Source organism: Pygoscelis adeliae, unplaced genomic scaffold (genome assembly GCF_000699105.1).
Source record: "Pygoscelis adeliae isolate BGI_AS28 unplaced genomic scaffold, ASM69910v1 Scaffold171, whole genome shotgun sequence".
In the NCBI taxonomy this organism is placed as follows: domain Eukaryota; kingdom Metazoa; phylum Chordata; class Aves; order Sphenisciformes; family Spheniscidae; genus Pygoscelis; species Pygoscelis adeliae.
The window spans coordinates 8,633,150-8,650,048 of record NW_008824186.1 but is presented as its reverse complement, the minus strand read 5'-3'; the positions used below and the strand labels follow the sequence as shown (position 1 = coordinate 8,650,048).

General features: G+C 38.2%; 1 protein-coding gene across 1 annotated transcript in view; it reads left to right on the top strand.

Moving 5' to 3' along the window:
- The first annotated feature begins 859 nt into the window (after positions 1 to 859).
- SHANK2 (SH3 and multiple ankyrin repeat domains 2) overlaps positions 860 to 16,899 on the top strand; it is a 319,337-nt gene continuing 303,297 nt past the window's right edge. Inside the window, exons 1-6 of the mRNA XM_009334543.1 lie at positions 860 to 1,063; positions 10,291 to 10,494; positions 12,254 to 12,325; positions 12,915 to 13,023; positions 13,290 to 13,441; positions 14,243 to 14,410. Coding sequence (XP_009332818.1) covers positions 860 to 1,063; positions 10,291 to 10,494; positions 12,254 to 12,325; positions 12,915 to 13,023; positions 13,290 to 13,441; positions 14,243 to 14,410 — 909 coding nt within the window. The remainder of the gene's footprint in view (positions 1,064 to 10,290; positions 10,495 to 12,253; positions 12,326 to 12,914; positions 13,024 to 13,289; positions 13,442 to 14,242; positions 14,411 to 16,899) is intronic.

Below are 16,899 nucleotides of genomic sequence, written 5' to 3'. Positions count from 1 at the left end.
TTCCATAGAATAATAATTTTCATTTCATGGAGAAGCTTTTAGTTGGTGGGACAAAAAAAAAGTCTTTTGCTGGTGCTGTTGGAAAAACCCAGAAGGAAAATGTTCTGCTGTTCTTACTGTGAGACCTCTGAATACAGATGTCCTTATTTTGGAAAAAACATTACTTTCATTTTAGCCTAATCTATACCACAGATTAAAAATGTTCCTAAAATCTGTATTTGGGGATGTACAATAGAAAGATTTTGGAAGTGTTGATATTAAAGGGTGTTGCATGAGCCACAAACCACAAAGCAGCATCTGCATCTGTCTGGCTCCCTGTAGTATTTCATTTTCTGGTTGATTCTGCTATTTGAAAATACTGTCTTTTATTGAAGCCTTACCTGTACAGTTTCTCGATGTACAGGATGATGTTAGTTTAGCACCTATATTAATTTCCTGAAATGTTCTTTTTTTTGCACTGGGAGAAGTAGGCTTCAAAGCCAGATCTGGTTCTAAGTACAGTTTACAACAGTGCAATTTAGCAGAGAACCTGGTAATTATGCTGGGTTTTTCTGGATCCTTTGGGAGGCTGGGTGTGCCTGGGAAGAAAGGTCATCTTCCTTTTTATTACTCTTTTTCCTTCTCCTGTCCTTCTTCCTCTTCTGTAGTGAATTGGTAGCCAGATTTATTTCCATTACACTCTGCATACCCACATAAACTGCAGGAGGAAATAAAAGGAGGATAAAACATATAACTTCGTTGTTAAATGCATGTTACTTCCAAGAAAACAAAACTTGTAGCTGATTCATTTTTTAAGACTTTAACTACAACATATCTTTTTCTCTTTCTCCTTTGTATTGGCAGGATAAAAAACTTGAACATGCCTCGTAGCCCAACATCAAGTGAAGATGAAATGGCACAAAGCTTTTCCGACTATTCTGTTGAATCTGAGTCAGACAGCTCCAAAGAAGAAACCATTTATGACACAATTAGAGCAACTGCAGAAAAGCCAAGCGGCAGAATGGAAGACAGTCAGAGCAACACATTAGTGATTCGAATTATAATACCCGATCTGCAGCAAACGGTAAGGGATATTGCACTACAATTAAAAAAAATAAATTAAAGTTAAATGAGTAGCTTTGCTGGCTTCAATCTCCAGTACATTTGTTCTATTTTCTTACAATCTTTTAACAAGCAAAATTTGTGTCCTGTTTTCTTTTAATGTCTACGTTTTTTTACCCCAGTGGTTTGTCTGACTGGTTGCCTAAACTAAAGGCACCATCCTATCCGAGAGAGAGAGTACTTAGTATGTTAACTTGATGAAAGCTGTGATCATAAAGCAAACTACCTGTCTCACCTGCATTCAGAGCCGTTTGGGTAGAAGAAAGAGAATTAGGCATCTAAAATCTCATCAGAAGATGAGTGATGAAGCCCAAAATCACATGTTGTCTCTATGAAAGCCTTGTACATGTATAACCCCGTTGTCTTCTCTAGTTTCTTTTTTCATGAGATAGTTTGTGATTGACACTAGATTGGGGTCTAGCAGGAGGTCATCAAATTCTCTCTCTCTCTTTACCATATTAGTTGCCTATCTCTGTCATCCTCCCACGAAAAGATATCCTTGTTAGATAGCTGGTGGCTTTTAGAGCATAAAGGTGAGGAAGGAGAAGCACAAATAAATCTTTCCTTCCTCCTTTGCTGCTATGCCTTTACTACATGGTGGTGTTTCTCAGACTTCCACCCAGAGAAATCAACATACTCGGTTTGGAGGAAGAATAAAGCGTAGTAGTGTACTGTTCCACAGTTTTTACAATGACATGAAATCGCTGTTTTATTCTCTCCCACCTCCTCATCACTTATAATGGAAACATGTCAGAGAGGATAAAATGAACCTTTTCTGACTTGCCTAGAGGAGTAATTTGCCAGCTGACTTGTGGGCCTATGGCTATATCTCACATCCCTAAGTCTATTGGATAAAAAGTGACTTTTCAACAAAAGATTTAATCTCTCACATCTTACAGAAAGGGTTGAACAGACTTTTCATTTGCTAAAAAATGTCTGGTTAATTGAGTAAATGAGAATAAAAGGGTTTTTTTAATAAAAAAAAATATCTTGGCTGTTCCTTACATATTAGAAATCTACAGTCCAAATTCCTCACTCTTTCTCACAAGGAACTACTAAGTTGTGTCTCTTTTGTGATTGAATGTGTAAAATTCAATGTCTGGAATGTTAGGAGCATCAAGCTGGAAAAGTTTGCTGTTGTAACTTTGTAAGTAAAAGGATCATTGTCCTCCACAAGTGCTACAACAGGAATAACAATCTCATCCCGGAGAAGGTCTTGGGAGCTAGTTACTGATTCTGTCTAGAACCACAACCTGTCAAAGTTTGTGATTAATTAACTAAATTACCCTGGGCCTGCTTGAATGCTGTTGTTGGGTTTTTCAATTGATGGTAAGCATCAGATTTTTTTCATTTCAAAGATGGTTATAAAAACGCATTCTTTTTATGGATGTGTGCCACATACATTGCTCTGTGCTGACATTCAAGATCTACATCAATCTGTGCTGCCATGGAAGATCTCTCTCAGATGAAATTATTCCTTTCTTTTTAATTAAGTTCATTTTTAGAATGATAGAGATGGCCTGTCTACAGGCTGACAGGGAAGAGCTGTTTTGACGGTGTGGCCTCAGGTGTGGTGGTAGAGCTCTTTTTTTTTAAAGCCCAATATACACAGTGCTGCAGAAACTCAAGAGAAATCTGGGTTGGAGTTGGGAGCATTCTCTCGTAAATTCTTGTCCTTAAAACTTCTTTTAGATGAGGATTGCTGCTGAAATTACAGAGCCACTCCATTAGTTGATATGGTGTGAGGTTAACCTCAGTGAAGAGGAAGTGGTGTGGCACCCAAGCAGGACAGGAAGGGCAGAGCAGGACTGAGGCTGCTGTGAGCCGCACACGGGATTTTTATTAAATCTTGGCTGAAGCAGTCATCGCCTTGGGTCTTTCATTTCAGTATTGCTTGAAATACTGAAATCCACTGTTGTACATCTTAAATTTAAAAGGATTTTGCCTGTAGTGAAGTCCTCTGTCAAGACAAGCTCTGACTGGACATGGTTAGGATTTTATTGATGATCCTACCAGCTTGCTGTATCTTGACTGTGTTCAGTGCTCAATGAATAATAGATCCAGTAAAATGGAAAGATTAGCTTTACTTGCTAGGTTTACTCCGCTGTTAGAAACAGAGAGATGTTAGCCTCCTGAAGCCCTCTTATTTCATTACTCTATTTTTTAGACCAATAATAAGTTATTTATTGACACTATTGAAACAATTATTTTTTTAAAATTCATTTTGTGCAGGAAGTGAAGTAACCCAAAAAACATTTTCGGTTTTGTGTTTCATTTGTTCACTTTTTTTAACTTGTTGCATTTTTTTCCTTTTCAATAAACTCTTATTGAAAAGTAACTCAATTGTTTTAAACAGTTCTATAGCAGATGATCTATTTCCAATTTAATTTATCAGCCCACAGGCTCTTGTACAGAAAAGTGAAATCTGGATTCAGGTTTGCAAACAGGAAGACTGATAGCTTAAATGTAGCATAGCAAAGTTTGGAGAAGATCATAGCTCACGAGCTGTGTTATAGCTACAAGCCAAATCCAACATACACCCCATTTGCTGTATAATTATAATTAATTTAACATAAGAGGTGTTTAAAATTAGTCTGTTTAATCAAAGGAGCATGAAATGGCATCATTTATTTTTATGTTTTTATTCTTTATTGTTTTTTAGAAAGTATGATCAAGAATATATTAGTTTAAAAGAAGGCAAGTTTAGGGTTTTAGATAAAACTCAACCCAGTGGGAAGCTTTAAACCCCTAGCTAAACTCACTAGGAATAAACTTTTACTCATCTGCAGTGACTGCGGTGTAAATCGCCTTTATTTCACTGCACGTATGAGATAAGCACCAAGCATCGTAAGTAGGATGTGCTGCTATAGAAAACTTTATACACCCATTGTAGGAAATCTGTCTTGTTGCCCTTTTATTCTCATTTGAAACTTCTTTAAAGATAATGTACACCTTGACAAGTTCTTACAAAGCTCTTATGAAGACTTACTTTTCAGTTCTTATATCAATTCTTTTTTGTCTCCTTTTCAGTTCAGATGATAATCCAATGTATTGAAACAATACTTTGTAGAAAGAGTAATTTCTTACTGCTTTTGTGCATCATCTGTATTCAAGTAAGTGTCATCCTTAGCACAGGAGGATGGAGAATATTTAAATGAGTGACTGAAAGATTTCCTGAGCTCAGTAAAATTACTGAGGCAACGGAGAGCATAGAAAGCCATCCATATTCAGAAACGTATGTGCATGGGAGAGTGGGTAAAAAAGCTATATTATCTGGCATTTAATTTCCTGAGTTAATAAGCCAGGAGGCTCAGCTTTAATAGGTCCTTTATGGAGGCAGGACACAGGTGTAATCTCTTTTGACCAGAAGCTTATTAGCAGTGCATCCAGCCCAGAGGGCTCTGGTTTGACGATGACCCCTACTACTTGCTTTTGAGATGGAAATGACAGTATCTGACTAGTTCTTCCTCTCTTTGCAATAGTGGTGCAGGGTTTCTTGGCAGCTTAGGCAATATTCAATTGTGTTTGCCCTTAACTTGAGGACGCTTCATCCCCAGGGCAGCGAAGTTCAGTGTCACGCTGTCAGCGACACTGGTTGGTGACAGATCTGCATCTTTCCTCCTTGGTAAGCAAAGTTGGCAGTCACCAGCCCCCAGCAGTTTGCTGCCCAAGGCGACTGCCTGCCTTGTGCCTAAAGGCAACTGTGCCTGTGCATGGTGTCAAATGTCTTTTGGACGTGGAAAACTGGGTGAACAAACATGTCTGCGCTTTCCTCTATGATGCCTGGCACATCTGACCTCTCCCTGGACCTTTTTGGTCTGAATCGAGGGTAAGTCTTCTTGGATCCATTTCCTTCATCAGTCCATGTAGGAACATATCACAAGTGATTCTGCCTATAACTGGAAGGAGTCTGGTTCTTCTCCAGTAGCAGTTGTCAAGAAAATCTCCTTTGCGTGATATTCTGACAGTGATGTCCAATGTTTTGTGCTTAGAATTGCTCTTTTTCCCAGACTTCAAGAACAGATCTATCAGCCAATTGTTTTAAGGAATGTTTTCATCACTTTATTATCAACGCATGGTGGTTGTTCCACTCTTTTGTTTTATCCTATACTTACGCGCTCCCTCTGGGTTATGTTTAAAATCAAAATGCTCGGATTCATATGTTTTATTAAATTCTGATGCTGAGATGGGATTGGGGCTGCTGAAGACTTCTTTGAAATGCTTTCTGCCCATCTGTTTTGCTGCTCCACTTCGGTCATGAGCATTTACTGACTCCCCCCCAACCCCTGTTTTTTTTTTGTACTGGGCTTTCAATGCAAAATGTTGTTTGGTAAGTGGCAGTTAGGTAAAGCAACAGCTTAAGTAGTAGCTACTTGTTGATTTTCCACTTTTGCATTGCTTTTTATAGTTTTGTATCCTTTTTTTACTTTTTCAAGTATTCATTGGCCTTTAGGATTAAGAATCTTTTCCTTTAGTGCTTTTCTTTCTTAAATAAAACACTTGTTTAGCTTGTGTAATTTTTATCTTATGAAGGTAGGAACCCAGTTGTCACAACTGCAGCTTGACTCGCATTTTTGCTTAAGATGCCTCCATTTTTACTTGTTTCCAGTCTGTACTGCCATCCGCTGCCTCAGATCTATTCCAGGTTTTCCTTTGCAACTTTTCACAAGTATTCTTCTGTATCCCGCTTTGTGACTGTTCATTGCTGCTTTCTGTTTATAGTTGATCTTCCTTCTTTTTATCTTCAGTTTGACGATGGAAACATTGTGGGTGCTGCTGACATCTGTTCTTATGCCCTTGATGTGGACAGCTGATCTGATGTGCCAGCTGATGACGGGGTGGCCGTGATGGCTGGTTGTTTTGACCTTTCATCTCATGAATTCTGTATTTTCTGAATGCATTTTGATGAAGGAAAGCAGTGCCTCCAAGAATTAAGCTGAACACCGAGCACAAATCAAAATGAGCGACTTGCTCCATTTTTTTCGTGATACCCAGCTCTCATTTGCACTTTCCACTTTTTGGTTATCACATCTTTAATATCGACGTCTTCTATGGAAAGGAGTGACTTGTATTTTGATATTCTGACAATCACATTTTGGAGGCAGCTGTACAAACCATTTGTCATGGTTCTGTGGCAGCGCAGTTCTGTGTGATTGGCAACTTCATGAGTCTGATGAAAAAGATGTGTTGGTTGATAGAATCATAGAATCATTAAGGTTGGAAAAGACCTTGTAGATAGATTTTGAATGGGTAAATGTTATTCCTCAGAGATTCTGTATCATGAACATTATTCCTACTGAATTAATATCTTCCCTTTAGCTGGAGCGGACAGTGTTTTTGAGCCACTCAGGGCTTCTTTTTCAGTTCTTGCTTGAAAGAACACTTGCAATTTTTATAGTGTATGTAGCTAGCCTTCAAGACAAACTGTCACATTTTATCTGGTCTTGGGATGCAACAAAAAGCATGGAAAGGGTAGATCCTGCATCTGTCAATGCAAAATATCTTTATGTTTCATATGTGTTTCTGTAGTTCTTTGCCACTAAATTATTCCTATTATTTTTTTTTTTTGATAACAAGTCATTGAAGGTTAGAAAAAGTTGTCCAGCTTTTTTGACTCAGCTACTGTCTCATTTCCTTGTGGTCACCACACCATGTGCATCTAATGAATTCTTATTTATTTCGTAACTAAAGCAATCTGTGTGTAGATTCTGCTGCGATTCAGCTGACATTTTCTCAGGGTAGAAAGTGTGGCCGCAGGTAATGACTCGTCTACATGATGGAGATGATGACTGTGGTGGTCTCTGTCCTGGGAGGGCTGCCAGCTGGGCAGAGAAGTGGCACAGGGGAGGTGTTCCAGGGGCAGGCTGATCTAAAATACAACTTATGCAGCATTTGAGTGGTCCTTCTTATCCTCTTGTTCAGCAGCTGCCTCCGAGAGAGTGGGAACAGCCTCCCTCTCTGTCCTGCCTGGCTTCATGGGAAGCAAAAATAATCACTTTTCTCACTAGTTTCACCTATCTGAGTCTGAGAAATTTTGGTAGGAAACAGTTTTTTGGTTATTGATTTGCTTTTTACATCACTGATCTTAATTCATTATAAATTATCAATCGGATCAACATTTATTAAAATAGGCGCATTTTTGTTCCTTGTGAATCACCAGAAAAGCTAGGGCTGTGAATAAATTAGTTTGTGAAATTACAAGTTTCAAAGTGTTTCCATATTTATTCTGCCACTGAGGACTCTATAAAATATTGTAGCTAGTGTGGTAGAAATACAATGGTTGTATAGTTATCAGATAACTCATTTTAAAACAAGCCTTTGAGCTACTGCACAAAAAGAATTCCTCACTGCCATTTCAGTCCAGTGAAGGTGGTTAAACTATTATGTCCTGTCCTCATGCATTATATGAATGTGCCAGTGTCAGACCTGTGGAAAGCAAACTATGTCAGAAGATAAATATTGTGCGTTACTGATGCAATGTGCATAAACACTGTAGAAAGATTTATTTTCCATTGAAATATATTCCAAAGAAATTTTAAATTATTTATAATTTTGCCAATTTAGCAAATCTTTGAGAATTAGAAATACACACCATTATCTGCAATATTCACATGCAGTCAAGAACAGATAGATAGAACAAATGAATAGACTGAACAAAATTGAACATGTTGAATTCTCAAGGTGCGTTAAAAAAAGCAGACTTAGCTAAACTGCAATCAGAAGTTAGTGTTTTGTATTGTTAAAATCAAAGCAGTGTCATACAAGGCCAAAAATAATTTGTTTCATTTAAGAATTTCATGTAAGAAAGACTTTCCTGGAAAAAAAATACATGTAATTTCAAAATTCTCTTTGCTTCTTCCCATTTTAATAGCATTTCTTCTAATCTCTTCAGGATGTGTGGATAATGACAAGTTGCTGCATAGTGATACAGCGTGTAGAAGTTAATAACATACATTGTAACTGACAATTTTTAGAGTTGCTGGAAACTGCTGATGTTTGAACCTGAACTTTGTATTGAAGTCTGAATCCATGTAAGAGTCATGGGGCAAGTGAGGTTCAGAGCTGAAGGAACACAGGGATTTAAAACAGATTGCCCTTGCTGCTAACTCAGTACCTTAACTACCGGCCTGTTCGGGAATGAAAATACTCTTTACTCCCTCTCTCCTTCCCTCCACCATTAAAAAACCCCCAACTTTTCACAAAACACCTTGAAATGTAAAATATGTAAGGGGGATGAAAACCGCTTCCTAGCCAACTTTATTTGTGACAAAATCTAATATCTCATTTGATTAAATTTTTATATTTAAGACTGTGAAGGATTAAAGGTATCTGTTATTTCCTAGGCCAAAGCATCACCTGAGCACATTGCAATAAAAGTTTTATCCCTCTTCCCTTACACACCCTGAAATTTCTTAACGTCAGTACTGGAGCCGTATCTGACAAAGTGCAGTTTGTGCAGGAACCGATGAAAGACAAACCGAGTGGTAATTTTTCATAATTCATGCCCAGGAGCAGTGGAGCTGGACAGAGCCCAATGTTCACGAGCCTGCCTTGCTTCCTCGGGCAAACCCCTGTGAGGTGCTATCACGGCAACTTCAGTGGCACGGCTAGTCAGCAACGATGAATAGAGGGCATCTCAGTATCAGTGCCGATTGATAGTCCTCATACCTGGTGATTAATTCACAGAAACAGAGCCAAGCTCCTCAACTTCAGTATGTCATGATACTCAAAACCAGCTAGTCATCTCTGCTTTGATAAAGTGAATATATACGGAGGACTGGTTGACCAGTCCTCCTTTAACTGTGTTCGCACAGTTAAAAACAGTTGTAAATTGAAAGTCTTTCATGTCCTGGTTGTACTTTTTACTGTTGAAAATATTTGCCATGTAATATTGGAACAGTCAAGAAGACACTGTGAACATATAAAATATTGTGACTTCTGCCTTTGAATTTGCTCTTCAAAATTCAGAATTGAAATATTCAAATCAATTTGTTATTTGATTTGTGTCTGTGGGATCAGAGATTATTTTCAGATGTATGCAGAGCTTGCCAGGATAAATATGTTTAGTTCTAAAAGACTGCAACCATTTTCTTGTGGATGGCCTCAGGACTTTAAAAAGATGCCAACAGATACTGCAGAGGTGAGCACTGCAGAAGCAGCTGTGGGTAAAGTTAAAGGAAACACTTCACTCTCTTCATAAAACATCAGTCTTATTTTTACTTGCTCTTCTGTTCTCTTATCTCTATGTACAATTACAATAAGAAGAGTAGCAGAGGTCTTCAGAAGAGGCCTGAAGAGCGGTTACTGACATTATTACTGTAGCCAGAATTACAGCTACACTCGTGGAAATGTAGTGATAAAAAAAGATACAGCTGTTAAAAATTTTTCTTTGGCCCACGTGCAATCCCTGCATCCTGTCTTGCATCATGAGGGGATGGGGACGTCCTTTGAGTGGGCAAAGAAAGGACTCCTGTGCTGTAGCTCTGCCGTGGCAGCTTGGTACGAGCCCTTCTCATGGCCCAGTATGGGGTGAGTCAGCAGCACCGTACATTCATAATGCACATCAGAGGCAACAGATTGGTTTCTAGGTATTGCCACCTGCTGGTGGCTCGTAGCCAATGGCTGCAATGTAAGCTACGATTGGGAAATTCCTAAATTTTGTAAATTCCTAAATTCCAACTTGGTAAGAAGCAGAGAACTGGAAAGGATTTTCAAGGTTTTCAAGTCCTCTGCTGCTTCACGTTGTATAGTTCCTCCCATAAACTTACCCTAAGATAAACGTAGCTTAAGATGAATTAGAATTCTTGCCTGAATACCATTTCTTTGTGAAATTGTTGCGGATCAGACTGATTGTCAGAACAGTCTAGAATCAAGCGGATGGTTAAACATGTTGTTACATCCCTTTCGCTTGGCTTTTCAAACAGGTTTGCCACGAAGGTGTTCTTTCTCTGAAGAACGATATGGTCTCTCATGTTTGTGGAAGGACTTGAAACGTCCTGTGTTTTCACAGTGTTTGCGCATTAGTTACTATAGAGGAATGCGCGTCTGAAATATAATTCTGTTGATGTATGTTTCGTCATGGAATTTGTAGGTTTATTGTGTAAGTTTGTATAAATTTATGACATTTGTAAATTTTAGAATGTAAATGTTTTTTCATTCATTAGATTTTTAAAAAAATTCTCTTTGCAGAAATGCATTAGATTTAACCCAGAAGCTTCAGTGTGGGTTGCAAAGCAACGAATTTTGTGCACTTTGAATCAGAGTTTGAAAGATGTCCTGAATTACGGACTGTTCCAGCCTGCAAGCAATGGTAGAGATGGGAAGTTTTTGGACGAGGAGCGACTTCTTAGGGAATACCCACAGCCAGTGAATAAAGGAGTTCCTTCACTAGAGGTATTTTTAGATCTAATATCTGAAACATTTGTATTTTGATACAGATTATACAGTAAGCTGTATTTGAGGTTTCTACATGCATCTGAATTCCATTTGGGAAATAGTGATCAGCAAGTCTGAACTTGAACCCTTGCTCACAGAATTGCTGGCATTCACTTGCTCGGTGGAGCTCTTCCATGTGTTATCCCTGAAAGGCTGCAAAGAATCAGTCCCTCTGGGAAATTTGATTTTGGAGTTTTCCTCTGCTGAGGACCCGAGAGATGTCTCTTACTCTGTGATTTAATAAAGAAATGTAAGGTTCTAGATTAAGCTTTTGGGTCTCTGATTAGGTTTGCAACAGTCGAGTAGCAGTTGCTGAATAACCAGCCTTTGCTTTCTCCCAAAGAGAGGGTCTTTCTTTCTCAGTGAAGCCTTTCCCCCCCTCCTCCCCCCCATCTAGTTCCCTCTGTGCCCTCCTTCAGAGTGCACAGATTTCCTCTGGCTGTCTCCTGGGAAGGCAGTAAGGGAAGAGAGGGTGGGTGTGTGAAGCAGTCACACATAGACACTGGAATTTCCCCCCTCTCTGTTGCTCATGCAGAGGCTGTGCAGCTGGGGGATAAACTGGGCAGAACTATTATGGCACCGGGGAAACATGGAGCAGAGCCAGATCACACTGAAACACAGTGTAGCAGGAAACTGGGGCATGAAACTAGTATTTAATTAATTTTGGTATTGCTTGTATGGTGGTACATCAACCACTAATAATCTGCAGTTAATAGACTTACTCCACTATAACACAAATCCAAGAAAAAAGAACCAGGGTCCAGAGAAAGTTTCAAGTCCTAGCTTTTCTAGCAGTTTATTTCAGAGATTCAATCACTGATGTCCATATTATAGCCATAAGCAGATTAAATAACCACTTTATTTTTTTCCTGTCATGTTCTGTTTCATGAGTGTTCACTGTTTGCAAAATTCTTCTCGCTGGAGCTGAAGGATTGCAATTCAGGGGTTAAAAGTGGTCTTGTGAAAAGCTGGTATTAAGGCCTTATTCAATACAGCCTCCTTGTCCAACAGACGTGCTGCATTTTTTGAATTCTGTGTAGTATGATTAGATAATAGTAAATTACAACCATGTAAACCCCATGATTTTTGCCATAGATCTTGCTACTCTGGCTGTAGGGTAGCAAACTGTTCAGGGTGTAAAATGTGAGTGAGTTTCAGCCAAAAAAAGAGGTAATCCTCTGAACCTCCTTCACAGGACCAGTCCTGTTAAACATCAGGAGAACTATTCCCATGTGTAAGTTCTGCCTATGTTGATTAAATTTTAATTTTTAAATTTTAAATTTAAATTTTTAATTTCAGAAATGCTAAGCTGATATATTGAAATATGTATTTTTTTATTTAACATGCCTTCCCAGTTCTTCTTTCTGCCTGAGACTATAAATGGAAGTGCACACATAGATACCCTTAGGGAAAAGCTCTTTTCACTGTAATTCGTGCTTATTTATGTAGATTCTAGAGGCCGATATAATTTCCCATACACCTCCACTGATTTCAGTATATTTATACAAGATACGAATTTTGCTTACATGAACTGTAAAACTATGATGCCACTGTGTTAAGCAGAGTGCTGATTATTGGTGAATATTCAAAATTTTTTTGAATTTTGCCTAAATCTACATCATCGTGTATGATACTTTCTGGTAAGGTCAGAAAATTATATTATGAGTTTTTAAGCAAACTAGGACATTTTAAATTTGTTCTTTTTTTCCTCCCTCAGTTTCGATACAAGAAAAGAGTGTACAAACAGTTCAATCTTGATGAAAAACAGCTGGCCAAGCTTCATACGAAGGTATACCCAATTTACTGGAGAAGTTAGCAATTACCGACAGCAAAGCAATGTGTCTGAGAAACTGGAAATAAGTAGGAGTTCATTACCACCTGGGCCAATTGCTGAACAACAAACAGTATGCGCTTCCAGCACCAACAGGAATGTGTGAATTGGGAATTTCTCTCGTAGAAAAATTCCCATGATTGACTCTTCCATATGTATACAAGTAATTTTAAATGAACCTTACTTCGTAAATACAACGTGCTTTCAGCATGCTGCAAAAATGCCGATCTGTCTTTAGACTCATTTGCAGGTCAGAATAATAATAATGATCACCGTATACCATCCTAATTTCTTACTGAATGAATCTTTCTGTCATTTTTTCCTTAAAACTATGAAACCCAGAACCTTCTTACTGTATTTCACTTTTGAACATTATAAACCATAGGGTTTATGCTCTCAGTATAAAGTCAGGTTCTCCAGGAATGTGCATTAGCTACTGTTGAATGATGTCAATGGATATTGACATCAATTGACAGAATATTTCACTTTTAGTCAAAATTTTCTTTTTAAAATTAAAGGATGATTCATTTGTCACTCTTTGTTTCAGGCTAATTTGAGAAAATTTATGGATCATGTCCACCATCTCTCAGTGGAAAAAGTCACAAAGATGTTGGACCGAGGACTGGACCCAAACTATCATGACCTAGAAAGTGGAGGTCAGAACAATAAACTAGCAGCATAAAGTAGTACCTTGGGTTTGTTCAACCTAAATTGATTAACAGGCTGAATCTCACACATTCTTTCTGTTGCCTTCGTAAGTCTAGGCTAATGGAGTCTGTATGGTTTTGCTGTCCAAAGGAGAAAATTGATAATTCATGATTTTCCTTGAGCAGCATTTTTAACTTACCATTTTAAAAGCAAGTGTTTTTTATTTTATAAATTTGCTCATCTTTTTTCAAGTACATGCTATTCTCTTCTTTAGAAACACCCCTAACTTTGGCAGTTCAGCTTGACAATACAGTAGAAGTGATAAAAGCTCTGAAAAATGGAGGAGCACATTTGGACTTCAGAGCCAAAGATGGAATGACAGCTCTGCACAAAGCAGCCAGAGCCAAGAACCAAGTAACCCTCAAGGTAAATGCTTTCAGTGGCAAATTGTACATTATTTTATAGAGAAAAAAAAAAAAAAAGGAGGACGTTTTCAGTTAATTACTGTATTGTCCTCAATGGAGCCTTTAATATGTGCTTGTTCTAGTGTTTTCTTGTGGCTTTCAGATCTTAGGATTTGCTTTCAATAAAGGGTCTTTTAATTTCTGATTTTTTTTGGTAGGAAGAAAAAGTGGTGAAATTTAACCTTATTCATTGATAGATTGGGAAAGATCTGTCTGAAGAAATATGAATAGCGTTGTTGTTGCTTATCTCTTTGAAAGCAAATGCCAGTGTTATGGATTACACATCCTATCTTAACACAGTCTCTTCTGTTTTCTTTTGTATTTTAACAGGTATTCTTAAATCACCTTGATATTCTAGATTAAGTCTTATGTTTACGGCTTTTGCTTATTTCCTTTTGACAGATACTCAAATTGCATGACATTTTTCATAAAGCATCTTGTAACTGAGGAGGTGAATGTGTTGCAAAGGCGATGTGGCGCTTTCAGAACTGAGTTTCTGAACTTAATGAGAGGATGGAAATTGGACATTGCCACTCATCCTTTCCTTGCTATCCCTGTAGATTCCTTTAGATCCTAATTCTTCCGAGGTCATTCCTTGCTTAACTTTGTGCCGCAGCCCATTCTATCAGCTTACAAAGAAGTGAGCAAAAAATATACGTAATGGCAAATATCAACCTTGTAAATACTTTGTCAGGTAGAAAAGTCCCTTCATAGTTAGAAGTCCCTCCAAAATATATTTTTCACAGTTTGTGATTGCTTTCAGACCCTTTTAGAGCTTGGAGCATCTCCCAACTACAAAGACAGCTGTGGCCTGACACCTCTGTACCACACTGCTATTGTGGGAGGGGACCCTTACTGCTGTGAACTGTTACTCCATGAACACGCTACGGTCAGTTGCAAAGATGAAAACGGATGGCAAGAAATTCATCAGGTAGGAAAGTTGTTTGGAGCTGAAGTTGCATGAGGAAATGTGCCATGTATGTTCTATGGTTAAACACTGTTTTGAAGGCCGTTTGGATATGTTTAGTCCATGCACGTACAAGTATGGAATTTATTCCTTTTTCTATTTGCTTATTACTTTGCATCCTGCTGGTGGTGAATCAGAGGTGGAAACTGTTCCAGTGGAGTTCCGTAACTTTGAAATCCTGTAGTTACTGTGGATTTTGCTGCAGAAATTGCACTAGTCATATTTATGTAATGGAATCTTGGAAGTTTAGCATCTTAGTGGCACTTCAGTAAAAAAGTGTAACTCGATCTTTTTGTTAGATGCCAATTTTAGTATCCTTGGTAATGCTTCTTGTGTGTTTGTCAGAGGTACTTTCTCCTTTCTCTCTGGTGAACTGTACAGGAAGATTTGGATTCAGGATCCTGCTGCTAGGATTCTTCAGTATGTTGCACTGAAGGATGTTAAACTCTTACAGACTCACAGTTTGAGTCAGATTTCATTCCCTGCGTGTGTGGAAACTGGGATTCTAATGACTTTTCTTTTGCTGTTTGTACATGGGTTTTCCTTTCCTCTCTTACATATTCAGTGTGTGGATAAAGGTGGTAGCGTGCTCTATAGAGAAGAATGATTTTAAAAAAGTAATTTTTTGAGGTTCATGGTGCTCATGATAACTTGAGCCAGGTATGGTGCCGGAATTCATCGGGCACTGGCACGTCTTGGTCAGCTTCACCATAACTATTGGAAAGGTAGCAAAGACCTCCTTCCTCACCAAAACCCTAAATTGTAGCTCTTAAAAAGACGTATAATGTTTAGTAAGGCATTTTCTGAAAAAACTTTTTCTTTGAACTCTTTTATCTTGTCTTCTCCAGAAATGTCTGAATATTATGCAGCAGGTGTGTAAGAATGTTTTGTTAATTTCTCTTTGCGTAGCGATAAACTCAGTAATTTGCAAAGTTTAAAGATTCTAGCAGTCCTAATGTCATTGCAGCTGTTTTATGCCTTTGCTCTATATGGGTGAATTTGAGTAATCATAAAAAATGAAACTGATGTAGTATGATCAGATAAATAAAGATATGAGTAATCAACCTTACAGGCCTGCTTAGGTTATCTAGGTTCACTTTCTTTTCTGTGCACTGATCTTTTTAGTACTCGGCTTCTTTTCTTCTTTTCTTTGAAAGAAATGGGAGATAGCTTTGGTACCCAGGTTTGGGCAGGGATCTGAGCTTTCTCACTGTGTAAGTGTGTTCAGATCGAGGTTCTTTGGATCCATCTCTAGTAGGAAAAAAAAGGATTAATTTACTACCATTGTTTCTGAGGATGTGGAAGAAACGGATTGTATAGATCAAAGTATTACCCCATCTGGACTCCCTGAAAATATAGAGAAAAATTCCCTCTTTTGAAAACCTAGCCTTATACACATACGGTTATTATTTCTTGTAATGAAACAGAGCTTTCCAAACCCATTGTATTGGTTGTGATCCTAAATAAATCAGTGTTTACATCTGGATTACAGGCAATCTCTTTTCAGTGATCAATAATACAAGCATTCCTCGGTGAATTAAGAAAGATGGTGATATGATACAATCCTGTATGTTGTCGTCTGTGTGAAGAAGGCAAAGTTACCTTGCGTGGCAAGGAAATAATTGGTAGCAAGTACATTTTTCATTTTGCTAACACAATCTTTAACTGTAGAAGTTAAGACTCTATGAGGTTACCCTTATAGCAAAGTGGAAAAGGTAAGGTGGCGGTTCATGCTGTGCTAGGATAGTAATCAAAAGGATATCCTCTGGGGATAGCTGTCTCTCTCCATTGACCGTACCGGGGAGCCCTGATGAATGGTTTGGACAGCTCATCTACCACACAGACCCCCTATAACGAGGGGAAATGCATCTCCCCTGCCTTGGTTGTCTTCCAGCGCCTCCCCATAAGCTGAGTAAGCGAATCCCGCTCTAGCAAAGGAAGCAAAGTGGAGAATGGGCCTGGTTTTAGTCCAGTTTATTGTAGGAAGAACAGAAAGTTGGAATTAGTTCTTGTATTTTAGGAGTTATTTTAATAATTACATCTGCACATTCATACCTAGATGTTGAGTGACTTTTAGAGACTAGACGGAATTGGTAATTTATAGCTAATTGTGCATTTGCTCTAATCTCCCGCACAGTCAGAAACACAGTTACGGTTTGGTACTGTTTCTCCCTTTGCTTGTTGTTGGGTGCTTGCTTTCAGTTGCCTAGCATTAAAATGTTCCTGCTCTAATAATAGCTAGTGTAATGTCTCCATTATTTTGGCCAATAATTTGTAAATGAATAAGCTATTTAATAAATACTGTTTTTTCCCTGTCTGTGTATTCAAAATGGAAAATGGAGAAAGAAAAGATGTAATGGTTAGGATACTAGCCTGGGATTTGGGATGTGTCACAGATTTGATTTGTGTATTGAGCTGTACACTTAATTTTTCTGATCCAAATTGCAAGATTT